Source organism: Macaca fascicularis, chromosome 7 (genome assembly GCF_037993035.2).
Source record: "Macaca fascicularis isolate 582-1 chromosome 7, T2T-MFA8v1.1".
NCBI lineage: Eukaryota > Metazoa > Chordata > Mammalia > Primates > Cercopithecidae > Macaca > Macaca fascicularis.
Window position 1 is genome coordinate 49,374,755 of NC_088381.1, and position 21,090 is coordinate 49,395,844.

Consider the following 21,090-nt stretch of genomic DNA (forward strand, 5'->3'; position numbering starts at 1 on the left):
TTGGTTAAACGCCTCATCACTATTCTTACAAACTTAGAAATGCACGGTAGCTAGATTTTGATAAACCTTGGGATTGGAGATTAGATTGTGCATATGTGTTAGTTGAGGTGCTCTTGGAAGCAGATCCCAAGATAGAAAAAAAAGTGAAACTGACCCATTGTGGAATAGCATATGTGTAAGGTAAACAGCAGGAGCAGATAGACATTGATGTAAGCCTGACATCTGTTAAAGGCAAGAAAGGAGGAAGATTCAACAGGAAGAGACTTCACATGATACAGCTATGAGAGTCTTTAGCAGCCCTGTGGGGGAATTTCTGTGCATAGATTGCCTATAGAGGGATACCTTAATAAGTAGAAAGAGCTGGGCCCAGTACGCTTGATATGCTCAGTCATTGATGGAGACTACCCAAGGAATCGTGGTCTTTGCTGAAAAACACTGCTACTGATTTCAGATACACTACAGCTGGAGGCAAGCTGGAGGCTTTCAGCTAACAACTCTTCTTGTGAAAGGTTCTTTCTTTTTTTTCTTTCAACCTTTATTTTAGGTTCAGGTGTACATGTGCAGGTTTGTTACATGGGTAAATTCCTTGTCGGTAAGCTTTGGTGTACAAATGATCCCATCACCCAGGTAGTGAGCACAATACCTGATAGTTTTTCAACTCTTGCCGTCCCACCCTACTCCCTCTAATAGTCCCCACTGTCTTTTATTCTCATCTTCACGTGTATTCACCGTTTAGCTCCCACTTAAAAATGAGAACATGCGGTATTGAGTATTTCTGTGTTAATTCATTTAGAATGATGACCTCTAGCTGCATTTGTATTGCTGCAAAGGACATGATTGTGCTGTCTTTTTTATGACTGCGTAGTGTTTCATGGTGTACATGTGCCACCATTTCTTTATCAGTCCACTGTTGATGGGCATCTAGATTGATTTCATGTGTTTGCTATTGTGAATAATGCCACAGTGAACATACTAGTGAATGTGTCTTTTTGGTAGAGTGATTTATTTTCCCTGTGATCTCACCAACATCTGTTATTTTTTTACTTTTTAAAATTATTTTTTTGTTTTAATTTTTTTTACTTTTAAATAATATTCCTTATGACTGGTATGAGATGATATGGTACATCATTATGGTTTTGATTTGCATTTCTCTGTTGGCTGTGTGTATGTCTTCTTGAGAAGTGTCTATTCATGTACTTTGCCCCTTTTTTTTCTTTTTTTAAGTGAAAGTAAATTTATTAGAGAAGTAAAGAAACAGAGGAATGGCTACTTCATTGACAAAGTAGCTTGCTTATTTTTAAATGGGATTATTTGTTTTTTGCTTGTTTAAGTTCCTTTTCAGATTCTGGATATGAGGCTTTTTTTGGGTGTATAATTTGAATATTTTCTCCCATTCTGTAGGTTGTTTACTCTGTTTTAATAGTTTCTTTAGCTGTACAGAAGCTCATAAGTTTAATTAAGTCCCACTTGTCAATTTTTGCTTTTGTTGCAGTTGCGTTTGGGGACTTTGTCATAAATTCTTTGCTAAGGCTGATGTCTAGAATGGTATTTCCTGGATTTTCTTCTAAGATTTTTGTAGATTGAGCTCTTACATTCAAGTATTTAATCCTTTAGTTAATTTTTGTATATGGTGAAAGATACAGGGGTTAAGTTTCATTCTTCTGCATATTGGTTTGCCCATGCTGGAGTGCAGTGGTGCCATATCGGCTCACTGCAACCTCTGCCTCCTGGATTCAAGCAGTTCTCCTGCCTCAGCCTCCCGAGTAGGTGAGATTACAGGTGTACACCACCATGTCCAGCTAAGTTTTGTATTTTTAGTAGAGACAGAGTTTTGTCATGTTGGCCAGGCTGGTCTCGAACTCCTGACCTCAGGTGATCCGCCTGCCTTGGCCTTCCAAAGTGCTAGGATTACAGGCGTGAGCCACCGCACCCGGCCAATAACTATTTTCAGTTTGTGATGGCAACAAATCATTGCCAAGAGAATTGTCTTATAAATGACCAGAGTGACACTTGCTGCCACCTTCTTGAGAATGCCTAGTCTCGAAGATGGATGCTCACTTTCTTTTACTTCCTTATCAATATCGGATAAACTAAGGGCAGAACCTTGTCCTAATAACTATTGGCTGATGTTTGCTGTCACCGGTCCTGGTGGTCCATGCCAGGTTTAGATAATTTTTTAGGCTAAGGTCAACTATCAGAAATCATTAGGATTTGTCATACCCAAAAAGCATTATGGGTAATACATGTGTAACTAAGGTGCATTTGTTTGGCAAGCAGGGCATCTGACTTTTGGCCTGATAACATTCCTTATTATTATTTATTGATAAAAAATCTGTAACATAAAACTCATTTTAATTACAGTCATCCTTAGTGTACTGGGGATTGGTTCCAGGACCCACACCCTACACCCTGAATATACCAATCTGCACATGCTCATGTCAGCCCAGAAGAACCCATGTATACAAAAATTCGACCATCCATATATGCAGGTTTCACATCCCACAAATAACTGTTTTCGATCCACATTTGGTTGAAAAATATTCATGTGTAAGTGGACCCATGCAGTTCAAACCTGTGTTAAGAAGCAATGGATTTTTTTTGTTTTTTGTTTCTTTGAGATGGAATCTCTCTCTGTTGCCCAGACTGGAGTGCAGTAGTGGCATGATCTCGGCTCACTGCAACCTCTGCCTCCTAGATTCAGGTGATTGTCCTGCCTCAGCCTCCTGAGTAGCTGGGATTACAGGTGCCCGCCACCATGCTCAGCTAATTTTTTTGTATTTTTAGTAGAGATGAGGTTTCACCCTGTTGGCCAGGCTGGTTTTCAACTCCTGACCCCAAGTGATCCGCCCACTTCTGCCTCCCAAAGTGCTAGAATTACAGGTGTGAGCAATTGCTCCTGGCCAGCAACTGTATTTTTAAGTGTGTAATCCAGAGGCTTTTAGTATATACATAATATTATTCTAGAAACATTACCTAATTGCAGACTGTTTTGATCACCTTATATCTATTAAGCAGTCATTCGCTACTCCTTTCTCCCTCTCTGGACATTTCATATAAATGGAATCATATAATATGTTGCCTTTTGTGATTGGCTTCTTTAATGTTTTCAAGATTCATCCATGTTGTATTATGAATCAACACTTTATTCCTTTTCATTGCTGAATAATGGTTCCATTGTATGGACATTTCCATTTTTTACGGAAATGTGTTATGTGAACATATGAACATTCGTGTACATGTTTTTCATTGAACACCTGCTTTTTTTTTTTGGGGACGGTGTCTTGCTCTGTCGCCCAGGCTGGAGTGCAGTGGTGTGATCTCCACTCACTGCAAGCTCCGCCTGCCGGGTTCAAGCCATTCTCCTGCCTCAGCCTCCCGTGTAGCTGAGACTACGGGCGCCCGCCACCGTGCCTGGCTAATGTTTGTATTTTTTAATAGAGACGGGGTTTCACCGTGTTAGCCAGGATGGTCTCGATCTCCTGACCTCGTGATCCGCCTGTCTCGGCCTCCCAAAGTGTTGGGATTACAGGCGTGAGCCACCGCACCCAGCCGTAAACACCTGTTTTTAATCTCTTAAGTATATATATACCTCAAAGGAGAATTGCTGGGTCATGTGGTAATGCTATGTTTAACTTTTTTTTTTTTTTTGAGATGGAGTCTCGCTCTGTTGCCCAGGCTGGAGTGCAGTGGCGCGATCTCGGCTCACTGTAAGCTCTGCCTCCCGGGTTCGTGCCATTCTCCTGCCTCAGCCTCCCCAGTAGCTGGGACTACAGGCGCTACCACCACGCCTGGCTGATTTTTTTTTTTTGTATTTTTAGTAGAGATAGGGTTTCACGGTGTTAGTTAGGGTGGTCTCGATCTCCTGACCTTGTGATCCGCCCGTCTCAGTCTCCCAAAGTGCTGGGATTACAGGCGTGAGCCACCGTGCCCGGCCCGCTATGTTTAACTTTTTGAGGAACCACATGAATTATTTTTAGACCACAGTTTCCACTTCTGTGAAATATGGAGATTTACTCATTTAAAAAATATTAATTGAACACTTTCTACAGGCCAGGCACTGTACCAGACACCTGGGTATCCTTTCTTGGGGTTGGGAGGAGAAAGACAAATATTAAATGATTATACAGATAACTGTCTAATTAAAATTATGATAATTTCTATAAAGGAGATGTTTAAGGTACCATGAGAATTGAGAGGGGATCTATATCCAAACGAGTGTGGAAACTCAGGAAAGGCTTCCTTGAGTAATACTTGATTGTAACTGAGTGAAGTAATATAGTAATAGCGTCTAATATTTATTGAGTGCTTACTATCTGCCAGGCACTATTCTAGTCTCACAACCGTATTTCTGATATCTATTTTACAGATTAGTAACCTGAGGAATGGAAAGTTCAAAGAATTTACCTTCAATTCATAGCTAGTGAGTGGTGAGGCCGGCATTCAAACCTCGGCTCTCCCATCTTAGAGCTCCATTATAGTATTCTTGTCTTTCCAAGGGAGGCAGCCTTATGCAAAACCTCTGATGAAGGGTGGTACTTACTGTTTTGAAGGAAATACAAGAATACGAATGTGATAGAAGTGCACTGAAAGTGGCACTGGACAGGGTGGGATCTTGTGGAAGGAGAGAGGCCTGTGAAGCTCAGAAGAGTCAGATGAGGCCAGATTGTCTGGTTCATTTAAAATATTTTAATGGGATTGAGCTACAGGCATGTTCTTCCTGTCTTTCTCAGTGGGAATTCTTTTTCTTGTAATATACTCAGGAGTATTTACCATAGAATTAATGAAACTTAAGCTTCAGGGTTCCTCACGACGTGGGCTCCTGTGAGTTCTGGAAATTCTTGTGAATTATAGAGTGTTCAGAAGAGGCCAGGATGCAATCAGTGAGCATTTCTGGTTAATTTCCAAGAGCTCTCAGAGGAAGAAGGCTCTTAAAATTATATGAGCTTTAGGTGTCACAAAACCTGGATCCATTTCTTAACATTTCTGTCAACAGTATCTGTCTCATTTCACATACTGATTTGGGTGGGGTGTCTGAAGGAAGGTGGCTAAGAATTGCTGTCTTTTAAGGCATGATATCAGAGTCAAAAGACCCTGAAATGTGCCTAAACTTGGCACTAGTTGGTAAGTCATTAGGCTGTAATAAAAACTGGGTAAAAGTAGAATATTTAAAAAATAAGAACCATGGAAAAAAAAGTCTATGAAAATAAAACTATACAGACTTTGAAATTATTGTTTTGATCAGTACAATTACATTTGTTGATAGCCTGTGTGCATTTCAGTATTTACAGCTTAGGGCATAAACATGTTGTAGCCATTAGCATAAACAGCTTTTGAAACTATGTTTTATAAATGTGGAAAATACTCTTGACTAGAAACTTTCTAATCTATTTTTATTCTTGGTTTCAGGCGCCTGATCACAGATTCAAAAGTTAAATTAAAGTATCAGCATTTAATAACAAATAGCTTTGTAGAGGTAAGTGATTTGTTTTCCTTCTTGTAGGAAGGAATTCTGTTTATTAATAGAAATACTATTTTTAAAAATTATAATTTATTGACAGTAAAAAAACATCTTTACCATATTTCGAAGCATGCCAAAATACCTTTATTCTCAAAAGAGTATGACAGGCCGGGTGCGGTGGCTCACGCCTGTAATCCCAGCACTAAGGGAGGCCGAGGTGGGTGGATCATCTGAGATCAGGAGTTCAAGACCAGCCTGGCCAACATGGTGAAACCCCGTCTCTTCTAAAAATACAAAAATTAGCTGGGCACAGTGGCACAAGCCTGTAATTCCAGCCACTTGGGAGGCTGAGGCAGGAGAATCGCCTGAACCTCGGAGGCGGAGGTTGCAGTGAGCTGAGATCGTGCCACTGCACTCCAGCCTGGATGTCAGAGCGAGACTCCCTCTTAATAAAAAGTAAAATAAAATAAAAGAGTATGAGAAACCAGTAAGTAGATCTCTCCATGTATCCTGACCTTGGGTGATAAAATCATTTTTAGTGTATTCTTTCTTTCTTTTTCTTTACCATAGCAGAGAATTGTAGTAGATTACTAATCGTGTCATGTTTAACCATGAGATTCTAACCCTGCTATTTCTCTGCTCGTTTTAGGTTTCATTACCAGTAAATCTTGTTAATAAAGAATGCTATACTTTATTGGACCATGCCTTTGCCCATTTGTTCTATGACTCCTTTTGTGCTACAGTGGCAGAGTTGAGTAGTTGCTACGGAGGCTGTTCTGGCCTGCAAAACCAAAATTCTTTACCCTCTTGGCTCTTTACAGAGGAGTTGACCAGATCCTGTATGACAACATCAGTGTAACTTGGTCTTCTAATTCTAAAAAGTAATTATTTCTGTTAGAGATTAAACCTGGAAACAGCCTATTTTAGAAATAGAGTATTATTTGAAATGGTCAATGGACTTCTGAATTCTGGTGCAGAGTGTTTTGTTTCATAATAAAAATACTATAAAAGTTATATTTTCTTTTGATGACCTAAAATGCACTCTTTGCCTGTAGTTTAGGAACTGGGGTTTTTTTTTTTCTTACAAGAGCTTTTTATGGGAGAAGTTGTATGTATATCCTTTAGCCTATCTTGAACTATCTTGAACTATTCTGTAGCACCTTCCTTGGTAAAGAGTATATCTGATTTTCTTGTGTCTTTTGAAAATTGTCCTGAAATAGAACCATAAATAAATTAGTGCTTTTTGATGATCACATGCATAATATTTTATTAAAGTTTCAGTGGGATTAAAAGAACATAGAACAAGAGATAATTCATGTATTTTATAAAACCGAGTCTTCAAGGATCAGTCATCTTAAAAAACAACAACAACAACAACAACAAAAAACAGTACATCTGAAAGTGTTGCTATAGAAGACCACAGCAAGTTTTCATAAGCTTGTGTCATCATCCCCCATTTGCCCCTTGTACCAGAGAAGCAATATAAATAATTGCTTGATGTACTGTTAAATCTTGCATCATGACCTAGTTTAATTTGCTGCCTTTTTTTGAGGCAGGGCCTCATTCTGACACCCAGGCTGGAGTACAGCAGATGATCACAGCTCTCTGCAGCCTCTACCTTCTGGGCTCAAGTGATCCTCTTGCCTCAGCCTCCTGTGTAGTCGGGACTATAGGCACATACTACCATGACTGGCTAAATTCTTTTTTTTTTTTTTTTGTAGGTAGAGACAAGGTCTTGCTATGTTACCTGGGCTGATCTTGAGTGCTTGACCTCAAACAGTCCTCCCGCCTTGGCCTCCCTAAGTTCTGGGATTATAGGTGTGAGCCACTGTGCCCAACCAGCTGTCATTTTTTATTTTCTAACTTGTATTTCAGTGCAATCGACTGTTAAAGTGGTGTCCTGCCCCAGATTGCCACCATGTTGTTAAAGTCCAATATCCTGATGCTAAACCTGTTCGCTGCAAATGTGGGCGCCAATTTTGGTAAGCAAGTGATTTCCTAAACTGAAATAGTGCACAAAACGTTTTTATTTCTCCTGTTTATTCTTGGTAGTAAAATAGAAGAAAAAAAAAGTTTCCCTTCGGCAGGGAGATGTCTGATACTGGTTTAAAATAGTATATATCTCTTTGAGAATTGTATGAAAAGGTCACGTCTTAAAAAATTTTTCCTCTTTCCTTGATCTAACTTTTTTGAATTTTTTTTATGGAGAAAATATACAACTCTAATCATATCTTCCTGTATGCTCCACTGTAACTTAAGGGAAGCAAACTTGTAGATTTGGGACTATACGTTTTCCTTTACTCTGCCAAGTTTTAACCTTACTTATGCAAAGGAAATGTGCAGGTAAATTCGGCTGATGGTCTCCTTTTTAACTAAGAGTTTTCCTGTGGCCCTTCTTGCCGAGCTTTCTTGGTAACTTTGGCTTTTGGAGTTCTATAGTATACTCTTCAGCCTCTGAATTCTAGATTTGAACTGCCAGGAAGTTTCCAGTGCCACATATTCAGGGATGTCTTAATCAGTTCAGGCTCCTTTACGGTTGTTCTCGTTTTTTCCGAAGTGAATAGGCTGAAAATTTTTCAAATTTTTGACTTCTTATTTCCTTTTGATGAACAGTTTATCTCTAGGTCATTCATCTCTTCTTGCATTTTCTAAAACATTGAAGAGAAGCTAAGCTGCATCTTCAACACTTTGCTTGGTAATTTCCTCAACCAGATATTCAGTTTCATATCTCTACCTTCCCCAAAACGATTCAGCCAACTTCTTTGCCACTTTATAGCAAGGATGGCCTTTCTTCTAGTTTCTAACAGCATGTTCCTCATTTTCATCTGAGACCTCATCATAATGGCCTTTAATGTCCATTATTTCTAACAACATTCTGTTCATGGCCATTTATTTAGGTTTTCTCTATGATTGAGGCATTGCCCACACCTCTGTCTTTCTGAATCCTCACCAGAATTACCCTTAACAGTTCAGTTCATTCACAGTGATCTAGGCTTTTTCTAGCTTGCACTTCCAAGCTCTTCCAGCCTCTACTTATTACCTAGTTTCAAATCGGTTTTCACATTTTTGGTTTTGTTACAACAGCCCCCTCACTCCTTGGTACCATTTTCCGTCTTCATGTTCAGGCTGTTATAACAAAAGACCATAAACTGGGTGGCTTCTAAACAACATAAATTTATTTCTTACAGTTCTTAAGGGTGAGAAGTCCAAGAATAAGGTGCCAAAAGATTTGTTGTCTGGTGAGGGCCCGCTTTTCTGGTTCATAGATGGTGCCTACTTGCTGGGTCCTCATATGGTGGAAAGGACAAGGCAGCTCTCTGGGCCCTTTTTTTTTTTTTTTTAAAGGATGCCAATTCCATTCACCTCCTAAAGGCTCCACATCCTAATGCTGTCACATTGGTTATTAAGTTTTAACATACACATTTTAGTGGGACACTAACATTTATATCCTGCTAGAAGTTTAAGATGATTTTCTGTTCCTTTGAGGGTCTTGAGGAGTAAGAAGCCTGTCAAGCCAAGGGGCTCTAGACCCAGCAAATAGATTTTTTGTTTTGTTTTGAGAGAGGGTCTCACTCCATCACCCAGGCTGGAGTACGTGGCACGATCTTGCACTGTAACCTTTGCTTCCCAGGTTCAAGCGATTCTTGTGCCTCCCGAGTAGCTGGGATTACAGGCGTGTGCCACCACGCCTGGCTTGCTTATTTGTTTGTTTGTTTATTTATTTATTTATTTTAGAGACAGCATTTCACCATGTTGGCCAGGCTGGTCTTGAACTCCTGGCCTCAAGTGATCCACCTGCCTTGGCCCTCCCTGTACTGGGATTACTGGCAAGAAGCACCATGGCCAACCAGATATTTTTGGGGGGATGGGGGGTAGATATTTTATTGGTATGCCATACCTTTCTTTTTTTCCTCCAAACATCTATAGAATTACACTTAACACATCATTAATAATAAATATTTCCAAAAAGAGGAGGTAAGCTCACAGAGATTGAATATGTGTAAAATACATACTGTTAGAATAAAGATTAAATATGCATTGTTATTTTAGAGAAAAGGTGGATAATACCTACTTCCCAATGTATTTTTAGCATGACACGTGTCAAACAAAGTATAGAGAATACAACAGTGAATACCCTATGTAGCTACAATCCAGCTAAAGCGAAATTAGTATTTTGTTTTTCTTCATTAAGAGATAAAACATGACACGTATATTTGAAGCTCCTTGGTTCCATGTTCCTTCCCATTCCCCATCTTTCTTTTCAGAAATAACCATTTATCTTAACCTGATTTAAATCAATAGTAGTTTGTTTCTCTCTTTAGCAAAGGATGTTTTGCCATTTGTAAATTACTTAATTAGCTAATCTGTCGTTTTATTATTTTTTCTTAAGCATTTCTGTTTGTTAATTATCCTTCTTTTACAAATGTATATGTCATGAGCTTAGAAAACAAAAGTGAATTACCGATTAATACGTGTTTAGTAAGTAGTTAGTCTTTTTATTTTTATACCTTGCCCAGTACCATTTCCCTCTACAGGGCTGAGGCTCTTTTGTTTAAATAATGCAGAGTTGTGACCTCTTTGCTTCCCATATATTGTCTACTGTGTATTAGTACTAAATTATATAAGTAACCTACAAAGTCAGCCTTTTATTCTTCATTTAGGGTGTTAAGTAAAAGATTAAAAATACACTGATGAAACATGGGTTGAAACTTCTCAATATAGTCTGAGGCACCTTAGCAACAATTATTATGAAATTTGTCATCAAAGCGTGTCTTCATGCTTATAGTCATTCTTCATTTCACACATATTGAGTACCCACTATGTTTTAGTTCTAATACTAAATTCTAGATAATTAACCGTAAAGCAGACAGGGATTCTCTCCTTGTATTTGCCAGTCACTAGAAACTAGTGACTGTGGAACTATAAGGCATGAAATGATTGGCTTATTTACTTACTTACTGTAGGTAGGCCTTAATTCTATTAACTCTTTGTATCACTTAACAGCTTTAACTGTGGAGAAAATTGGCATGATCCTGTTAAATGTAAGGTGAGTTTGTCTGACATTTCCGTTTTTAAATAATGTAATGACACACTTCTAAGACTTAGTGACTGAAAATCATAGCTGATGATTTTATCTATCTATTGGTAGGGTTTTTTTTTTACCCTTTTAATTTCAGATGATTATTGCATGTATTCAGAGGTAATTCCTTAGTATAAAGTCAGCTCCTGATTATTACTAGGATAACCATGGCTAAGGCACGTCTTTGTCAGGCTTTGTAATTAGGGGAATACACACCTTGTAGTTGGGCTTCTTTTCAAGCTGTAGGTTCCCCACTCAGCTTCTACCAAAGAAAATCCTACTTTGGTTGATTTTATATATACTGGACATTATAGTTACGGGATTTCCCTGGCTTAAGAAGATGTGAGCCTAGTGATAATCTTATTCATTGGCTTTTACATTTAAGCTTGACTATAGTTAAGTGCTCAAGTAATTTGCTCTTTTTTAAAGTCTTTTGTTGTATTCTAACAATTGTTGTTTTCAAACAGTGGTTAAAGAAATGGATTAAAAAGTGTGATGATGACAGTGAAACCTCCAATTGGATTGCAGCCAACACAAAGGTTAGTGTTTTCCTTCAGTAATTCTTGGTAATGAAAATGATAAGGGTTGGTGTTTTGGCATTAGCAAAAGCAATAAGGTGACCTACTTACAGGCTTCGTTTCATCTTTTTCTCCATTGAGTCTTTTTTTTTTCCCAGAAGGCTTGCCTGTTATTTCCTTTTTGTCTTTGAGTTTATTTTAGAGTATTGAGTACTATACTACAGTATCCACAGTTCTCTGCCTTAGGTTTCTTCTACTGGAAAAAAATTAGTGTTCTATAGAGGAAAAAGCTGATAATTTTTCAAGTGTGGGATTTGTGCTTGGCTGCCGTTTAGTATACGCATGTATTGGAGTTTACTCCGCCTAGCTTGGTTCTGTTAGGCTGATTTACATTTTTGTTCCTAATTTTTTTTTGAAGTATATTGCTCTTGATACTAGTTTCAAAATTCAGTCTCTTTATGATCACAAGCCACTTTCTTAACCCCAGACAAATGTCTTACAAATGTTTAAGTCTTGAGTACCCTTCTCCTTAATCACTAATATAATGAGCAAGCATTTGAATGCCAGCCGTCTACCCAGCTAGTCTTTCAATACAAAGTTGTATTATCCATCCTTTATGTAATTCAGTCCTATCCTGTCCACATAGTGAGTGACTTGGGTAATGAATGGTAGGATGGTTCATGGGCGATTCATTTTTAGTATTATTTTGTACATGTAAAGATGATGCTTTAAAGAATGCCGAGTTGTTTGACCCATAGTATATAAAGTTATCTTTGAACTGTTCACTCACTCATCACAGGACAATGAGAGTAAGAAGTGCGTAAACAGTGAAGGCCAACACAGGTTATCTATGTGTGTTTAAGTATACATCTTACATACTTACAGATAAAACATGAATATCCATTTCTATCTCCCAGAAAGTAGTGAAACAGTGAATCTTGCCACATAAAACAACAAATGCCTAATTCTTTAAGGAATATATGGTAGAAATATTTTTTTGTTCCCTCCTTCATCACGATAAGCATAACTCACATCAATCAAAGAAAACCTTACTGTAAATATACTGTAATATCAGAAAGTGGTTACTTCTTTTATTATTAAAAACAATTCTTAACCAAGCATTCTTTTTTTGAAAATTGAAGATTTTCCCGCAAGAAATGTTCCTTAAAGTCCCAGAATTCTTTAATATGCTCTGAAAAACTTATATTTAGAATAAGGCAATTATATTTTCACTAAATTGTTTAAATGGTCGCCTTTTTTCTACATTTAGAGAAATTCCTACTCGTAAGCTCCGAAGATGTTTAAAATAGGGAGTACAGGCTTGAATATGTTTGGCTTAGTTTAGATTATAGATTACCAAGGAAGAATGGCAATTTGTAAAGCAAATTTAGCTGCTCAATATTTTTGAGAGAAAACCGAAGAGTTTTTCTCTTGAGGTTTTAGAAGCTTTTAAGATTATTAGCTCCCTAAACAGATTTGCATATTGTCAATGATATCCTAACATTTTGGAAGTTTAATACTATTTGGTTAATTATAACCAAGAAATTTAGAATGAAACATTTTATGCCTGAAATTTGCTTGTTTGGAAAAATGTAAAATTTCTTATGTGGGTGATTTCAAAAATTTGATTTGAAATATATAATTTAAAAAATGCTATATTGGCCTATTTTAAATTGCTATCGTTGAGGGACAGCATAGTCAGTTCCACAAAGAAGGCCAAATTGTGCAAATACTAATATAGTGGGTGACGTTCCCTCCTTGGGGGAGTTACAAACCTCAATCACAAATGCAAGAACAAAAAAACCGTAGGCCTACAGAGAGGTAATTTTGGCTTACTACCAACCAAGAATATGATACAAGGCCAGGTCAGTGGCTCACACCTGTAATCCTAACACTTTGGGAGGCCGAGGTGGGCAGATTGCTTGAGCCTGAGAGAGATTGAGACCAACCTGGGCAACTTGGTGAAACCCCACCTCAACAAAAAATTCAAAAATTAGCCGAGCATGGTGGCATGTGCCTGTAGTCCCATTACTTGGGAGACTGAGGTGGGAGGATGACTTGAGCCCTTGAGGTCAAACCTGCAGTGAGCCGTGATTGCACTGCTGCACTCCAGCCTGGGCAACAGTGAGGCCCTGTCTCAAAAAGAAAAAGAAAATGATTTGGACTTGGAAAAAAATAATCTAACATGATCTCTGTAACATACTTGTTAAGGAGTACAATCAAAAGAATTTAAAATCTGGGTATTTGGCAGGAGAAACTTGGAAAATCCAGTAGTCACAAAATGAATTTACCAATCAAGGTCTGATTTCCTAGTTACCTGACATTGAAGTCAGATTGCTTGGATTTGGATCCTGACTTTACTTATGTGACCTTGGACTAGCTTCTTTATAATTTCTTTCTCCCTTAGTTTATTAATCTGACAAATGGAAATAGGAATAGCACCACTCTAAGAAATTATTAGTTGATACATATAAAACATTGACAACAGTGCGTGGGATATGGGAAGTACTCCATTATTTCTAGATGACACTAGACAGTATAGTCTATTTATATGAATAGAATGCTTTTATCTCCCATAATACTATTATTACTAAATACTTAAAAATGTTTTTGTCTCTCAACTCTGCTTAAAAAGAAATCCTAGGAAGGCTGAGGTGGGAAGATCACTTGACTCCAGAAGTTCAGGGCTTTAGTGAGCTATGATTGGGCCTCTGAATAGCCACTGCACTACAACCTGGGCAACGTAGTGAGACTCTAAGTTTAAAAAACCAAGTCCTTAAATTGTACGTCTTAAAAGCCAGTGGTAATAATGGTAACAGCTCACTTTAAATAGTGCTTAAGTGTTCAACACTGTTCTAAGTGCTTTATGTGTATTAACCACAATAAATAAGATGTTTAAAAACCAAATCTAGAACTGGCTTTTCTTTAATGTTAGTAATGCAACCTAGTGTAGCATTGACACCAACTTTATAGTTTCTTTTCATAGGAATGTCCCAAATGCCATGTCACAATTGAGAAGGATGGTGGTTGTAATCACATGGTCTGTCGTAACCAGAATTGTAAAGCAGAGTTTTGCTGGGTGTGTCTTGGCCCATGGGAACCACATGGATCTGCCTGGTAGGTTGGGGAAATTAAGGGAAGAATGTATTTACATAGGTATGTGCCATGTATTATGAATAACATTTTTACCTCATAGCACCATCTAACTTGCAAGCTAAATAAATACATAGTATGTGATTAATGTTATAAGTGTATGCAGACATACACATACACACACACACACACACACACACACAGAAACATACTGCTTTCCTCATTTTATTGATGGCTTACTTGAACTAATATAAGAATCTTGGGCCAGGCGCGGTGGCTCACACCTGTAATCCCAGCACTTTGGGAGGCCAAGGTGGGTGGATCACCTGAGGTTGGGAGTTCGAGACCAGCCTGACCAACATGGAGAAACCCCGTCTCTATTAAAAATACAAAATTAGCCAGGCGTGGTGGCACATGCCTGTAATCCCAGCTACTTGGGAGGCTGAGGCAGGAGAATCGCTTGAACTCAGGAGGTGGAGGTTGCAGTGAGCCAAGATCGCCCCATTGCACTCCAGCCTGGGCAACAAGAGCGAAACTCTGTTTCAAAAAAAAGAATCTTACACAATATGAGCAGTTTTCTCACTGGTTAAGGGCATAAGCCTCCATTGGGTGACAGGCAAAAGTTTAAGCTCCGAAACTCTGTCATACTCTTAAGTATGTTTCCCATCCTCTCTAAATTCTATTCTTCATCTTCTCAATGAAGAAAATAATGCGTATTTCATAAAATGTTTAAGGGATTAAATGGGTTAGTATATTTAAAGTCCTTAGCCAAGTGCATGGTATATAGTAAGCACTCAAGAAATAGCTGCTTCCATAACTGGGGTATAGTAACCACTCCAGGGGAAGTGCAAGTGTTACTCTACGCTCTGAGCTGACCTCTCTGGGTATGTTTCTCCCTTCCCACCGTTCTGTATATCATGCAGTTTTAAATGACTCTGAAAAACTGTAATAGCAAAGCACATAGCACAGCATCTATTACCTGGTAATAGAGGTTGGTTGGTTGTCAACTGTTGGTTCTCTGTGGTGTATAAAAGAGCAGACAAGGTGAATAATCCTGGAAAATTAGAAATATTTGGCTTAACTAACAGATGGCCTAAGAGAAAAGTTTGTCTCTTTCTCAAAAAGTTGAGTTAGGAATTCAGACAAGAGTCAAAGGTTCTAGAAGGATAGTGTTTTCTAATAATGATAGGTGAGTTGATTTGAAATGGACTGCCTCAGGAGGTGGGGAATTTCCTATCACTGGATAAAGAACTAATTTATTATAGAGGATTCAAACACTAGATAGGTTTAGAACAGTTCCTTTCAGCCTGCTAATTCTGTCATAGCAGTAGAAGTCTGGGTGTTTTAACATCTCAGTTTCTCTGTTATAAAAGACAACGTTGGTGTTAGATAATCTGTAAATCCAGGTTAAAATTCTGGGATTTTTTTTTTTTTTTCTTTTCATTGATTTTTTTTTTTCTTTTCATTGATTTTTTTTTCTTTATGGAATCCTCTTTATTTACTTGAAGGTACAACTGTAACCGCTATAATGAGGATGATGCAAAGGCAGCAAGAGATGCACAGGAGGTAAGTATATGTATTACAGGATAATAGTTGACTAAGAATGCACATTGTATATTCATATTCATTAGAGAATAAATTTTTTTTTTTTTGAGACGGTGTCTCGCTCTGTTGCCCAGGCTGGAGTGTAGTGGCACGACCTCAGCTCACTGCAACCTCCGCCTCCTGGGTTCAAGTGATTCTTCTGCCTCAGCCTCCTGAGTAGCTAGGATTACAGGCACTTGCCACCAAACCCTGCTAATTTTTGTATTTTTAGTAGTCTGGCTAGTCTCGAACTCCTGACCTCGTGATCCACTGGCCTCGGCCTCCCGAAGTGCTGAGATTGCAGACTTGAGCCACCGCGCCCGGCCCAGGGAATAATTGAGTAGAAGTTTTCAATTCTGAAAGACATTTCAGTAAATATTAGATATTCCAGTAAATATTGGATATCTATTTACATTTAGAAAGGGAATCTTATCCAAAATATTTATTAAGAACATTCTTACTTAGAGTAAGTTTATTTTCTTTTCATTAATGTAGTCACATAGTACAATTTAGCTTTTGGTAGAGTCTTGTTCAAAGATCCCTCCTACCCCAAGAAGAACAGTAGTGAACAGCATTTGTTAAATGACCCTGGTGCTATTTATAGGCAATATCTTACTTAAGGTTTTTTTAAACCTTTTTGTTCATCAAGAAGCTCTGATGATTATCGGTGAGCTGATTTGGAATGGTGTGTCTCAGGAGCTGAGAAGTTCCCTATTGCTAGATAGGGAAATGAGCCACTATTATAGAAGGAATCCAAACACTAGTTGTGGATTAGATTCTAAAGCACTTTTCATTCCTTTCAGTCTGGTGATTTTATCATAATTGTAGAACCCTGGAATTTAATAGTTCCTACATTCACCCATTCCATATTGAAATTCCCCAGTTGTCCCAGAAATATTCTTTTCAAATGGTTTTCCTAACCAGGATACCATCTAAAACATGGTTTGTTTTTTATTGTTTTACTTGTTAACATATCTTCAAAATGTATTTCTAATAAAAATATCATATATAGAAGTGAATATATATGTAACCTAGTCTGTCATATTGTTAGAAGTGAAAGTTTTGTCTTTCCCTTTTTTTTTTTTTTGTTTTTTGTTTTTTGAGACAGAGTCTTGCTCTGTCACCCAGGCTGGAGTGCAGTGGCCGGATCTCAGCTCACTGCAAGCTCTGCCTCCCGGGTTTATGCCATTCTCCTGCCTCGGCCTCCCGAGTAGCTGGGACTACAGGCGCCCACCACCTCCCCTGGCTAGTTTTTTGTATTTTTTAGTAGAGACGGGGTTTCACCGTGTTAGCCAGGATGGTCTCGATCTCCTGACCTCATGATCTGCCCGTCTCGGCCTCCCAAAGTGCTGGGATTACAGGCTTGAGCCACTGCGCCCGGCCGTCTCTCCCTTTTTAAAAAGACCGGGAAATTCAGCCGGGCTTGGTGGCTCACACCTATAATCCCCACACTTTGGGAGGCCGAGGCAGGCGGATCACCTGAGGTCAGGAGTTCCAGACCAGCCTGGCCAACATGGTGAAACCCTGTCTCTACTAAAAATACAAAAATTAGCTGGGCATGGTGGCTTGCACTTGTAATCCCAGCTACTCAGGAGGCTGAGGCCAGAATCACTTGAACCCAGGAGGTGGAGGTTGCAGTGAGCCAAGATTTTGCCACTGTACTCCAGAGTGAGACTCTATCTCTAAATAAATAAATAAATAAATAATAAAATGACTGGGAAATTGTATTTTGTAATTATAAATGATGTTTCACAGACCTTCACAATGTTTAGGTCCATTTACAGGGGAAAAAATCCCTACCAATTCCAATATTGGTTTACATGATATTTATTATGATATTATTTAAATATATATAAACAAGAACCAGCTATAAACTCTTGTGCTCTTGCACAGCTCTACAGCCAAACCAAGAGAGCCACAAAATCAGTGAAACTGAAGTAAATGTTAATTTGGTAGATACTGTTGTTGGGGTTTTAAAAATGTATTATTACTGTACTGTTAAATATCATGAGATAACTTGTTCTCCCACCAATTTTCTTTCTTAAATGGTGTCCCTTAAGTCATATCCCACTAACTTTCTATATATTTCTATATTTCCAACATTAATTTTTACGATGCATTACTTGATTTGCCCAGAATGTATTATGGATATATGTTCTTACCACCTTTTTTTCCTCCATTAACCTGATAAAGTTATCTAGACAGATATGCTGTTTATCAAGAAAGAAAATATATGTGGGTTATCCTTGACCTCACCGGGTCTTTATTTGGATGCCGGTAGAATCATCCCTTTCTGAGATCTATAGGGAGGGTGGGTTATGTGCATAGCTTTTGAGCCAGAGTCTAATGTTTAGATTCTAGATACTAAAATGGATTATTTTTCTATTCACATCTGTTGGACTCAACTAGAATCTTCTATAACTGTGGTAGTACAAGAAAAGATTTCCTATCACTCCATTGGTTGGTTGGTTGATTGACTGATTGGGAGCCACGCCTCCCTGAAAGGATCACACCATTGCATGCCTATCTGGCCTCCTCATCTTTCCCTACTCCCAGGCTCTGGCCTAGCATTTACTGGGAGTTGTAGTCTGAAAAATTACTAGAAGGTTGACACATATTCAAAAGATCCTCCATGGTACCTTGACTGCCCTGCAACAGATGTACCTGTGTTATAGAAAACTGTTGATTCATTATATTGCACCGCAGTGCTGACAGTGGTGGATATTTGAATCTTCTTGTCCTCTAGACTAGGGTCAGCGAACTTTTTCTGTGAAGAATCAGATGGTATATATTTTTAGCTTTCCATACTACATAATCTCTGTTGTGACTGCTCAACTCTGCCTCTGCCCTTATAATGCTAAAGCAACCATAGACTTAAATGGATAGGTATAACTGTTCCGAGTAAGTTTTATTTACTGGCTGGGCATGATGGCTCAAACCTGTAATCTTAGTGCTTTGAGAGGCCGAGGCCAAGGATCACTTGAGGCCAGAAGTTCAAGACCAGCCTGAGCAACATATTGAGACCCCCTCATCTCTATAAAATAAAAAAGAGTTTTTAAATTAGCCATGCATGCTGGTGTGTGCCTCAGCTATTTGGGAGCTGAGGTGGGAGGATTGCTTGAGCTCAGGAGTTCCAGGCTACAGTGAGCCATGATCAGGCCACCACTCTTCAGCCTGGATGACAGAGACCCTATCTCAGAACAAAAAACAACAAAGAAAGCAAAATAGTTTTATTTACAAAGACAGGTGGCAGCTGGTTTTGTCATGCAGGCCAGAGTTCACATACCCCTATTCTAAGCAGTCAGGTTTGTAGGCTTTTCCCTGCTCCCCAGACTGTTTTCAGGTCACTGATTGCATTTCTCATTCCAGATTCTGGCATTTGATTGGAGAATTTGTGTTGATTAGGCTCACTGGCTCACACCTGCAGTCCTAGCACTTTGGGATGCTGAGGCGAGAGGATTGAGCACGGGAGTTTGAGATCAGACTGGGCAACAACTGAGATCTTGTCTCTACAAAAAATTTATTAAAACTTAGCCAGGTGTGGTAGTACATGCTGGCTGAGGTGGGAGGATCACTTGAGCCCGGGAAGTTAAGACTTCAGTGTGCCATGGTTGTGCCACTGCACTCTAGCCTGAGCAACAGAGCAAGACCCTGTCTCCAAAAAAAAAAAAAACTTATTAGCAGTGGTGTATGGGTTTTCTTTTTTCATGTTGAATTTTAGTGAGAAGCAGTTTCAGAATTCTTAGATTAAATCAAGTCCCATAGCATCATACATGTCAATATGGTAAGAGAGGGTTTTCATTTCATTTGGGGAATTTGACAGGCTTGAAAATACTAGTACTTTAGGGGAAGATAAAATGCCAAGCAGATTTTCCAGATATTTTCAGATTGGCATAATTTTCCTGTTCATAAGCATTGGTTTGATACCTACCTGACTCTTGAAATAACATGACTGTGGTTTTGTTTTGTTTTTTCCTTGAGGTGAGGGTCTTGCTCTGTAACTCAGCCTGGAGTGTGTTGGCATAATCATAGCTCACTGTAGCCTTGAACTCCTGGGCCCAAGTGATCCTCCTGCTTCAACCTCCCCATTAGCAGGAACTAGAGGCAACTTGAGGTGTGCACCACCACCCCCAACTTGCGTTGGTATTTTGAAGTGTTTTGTTGTTGTATAATGCTGGATCATGTGGTTAGCTAATTATGTGGCTCAGAATTAGTGTATCTAAGCAAGGGACCAACCACAGGGCCAAGTAGTATCTGTTACGTAGGCTTTAAAACATGGGAGAGAAAGAGGAGGTAAGGATAAAGGAAAAGAACGTGTGTGTGTTAAGAACCCCTTCGATAGTGGTTGCATTTAGTAAGCATTTATTAATCGTTTTCTGCAAATCAAGTGTTGGAAATACTTTACCTTTTTAAAAGTCTATTCCCTCTAGAGATTTATGGTATAATGGTAGAGGCCTTATATGAATAATTTTTACAATGTAATAATACAAAATCTAAACTGGATACATTGTTGCTTTGATAACAATATATTTTATGTATCTCTAAGGACAGACTCTTTTTACATAACTGTAATACCATTAGAGTTGACTCTTGAACAATGCAGGGGTTAGGGACACTAACCCGTCCTACCCCCACAATGGAAAATCTATATACGACTTTTGATTTTCCCAAAACTTACCTGTTTTAATAGCCTACTGTTGACCAGAAGCCTTACCGATAACAGTCAATTAACACTGTTTTGTATGTTACATGTTTTATTATACTGTGTGCTTTTTTTGTTCTTGGAGCTGGAGCTTCACTCTTGTTACTCAGGCTGGAGTGCAGTGGCAGATCTCGACTCACTGCAACCTCTACCTCCCGGGTTCAAGCGCTTCTCCTGCCTCAGCCTCCTGAGTAGCTGGGATTACAGGCATGCGCCACCACGCCTGGCTAATTTTTTTGTATTTTTAGTAGAGACGAGGTTTCAGCGTGTTTGGTCAGGCTGGTCTCGAACTCCTGACCTCAGGTGATCCACCCTCCTCGGCCTCCCAAAGTGCTGAGTTTACAGGCGTGAGCCACTGTGCCTGGCCTATACTGTCTTCTTAACAATGAAGTATGCTAGGAAAAACTTATTTTAAAATATTGTGAAGAAGAGAAAATGTTTACTTTTTATTAAGTAGAAGTGGATCAGCTGGGCCCCGTGACTCACGCCTGTAATCGGAACACTTTGGGAGGCTGAGGTCCGGCAGATCGCCTGAGGTCGGCAGTTTGAGACCAGTCTGGCCAACATGGTGAAACCCTATCTCTACTCAAAATACAAAACTTAGCTGGGCGTGGTAGCAGGCGCCTGTAATACCAGCTACTCGGGAAGCTGAGGC

At 39.0% G+C, this 21,090-nt stretch overlaps 1 protein-coding gene across 3 annotated transcripts in view; it reads left to right on the forward strand.

Annotated features, from left to right (window-relative positions):
- The window catches only part of ARIH1 (ariadne RBR E3 ubiquitin protein ligase 1), a 112,338-nt gene that overhangs the window by 81,835 nt on the left and 9,413 nt on the right, over positions 1–21,090 (forward strand). For all 3 annotated transcript variants that reach the window (XM_073996202.1, XM_045395690.3, XM_073996201.1), the window contains 6 exons: positions 5,407–5,473; positions 7,334–7,440; positions 10,463–10,505; positions 11,006–11,077; positions 14,043–14,173; positions 15,658–15,715. In XM_073996202.1, the coding sequence (XP_073852303.1) occupies positions 5,407–5,473; positions 7,334–7,440; positions 10,463–10,505; positions 11,006–11,077; positions 14,043–14,173; positions 15,658–15,715 (478 nt within the window). The remainder of the gene's footprint in view (positions 1–5,406; positions 5,474–7,333; positions 7,441–10,462; positions 10,506–11,005; positions 11,078–14,042; positions 14,174–15,657; positions 15,716–21,090) is intronic.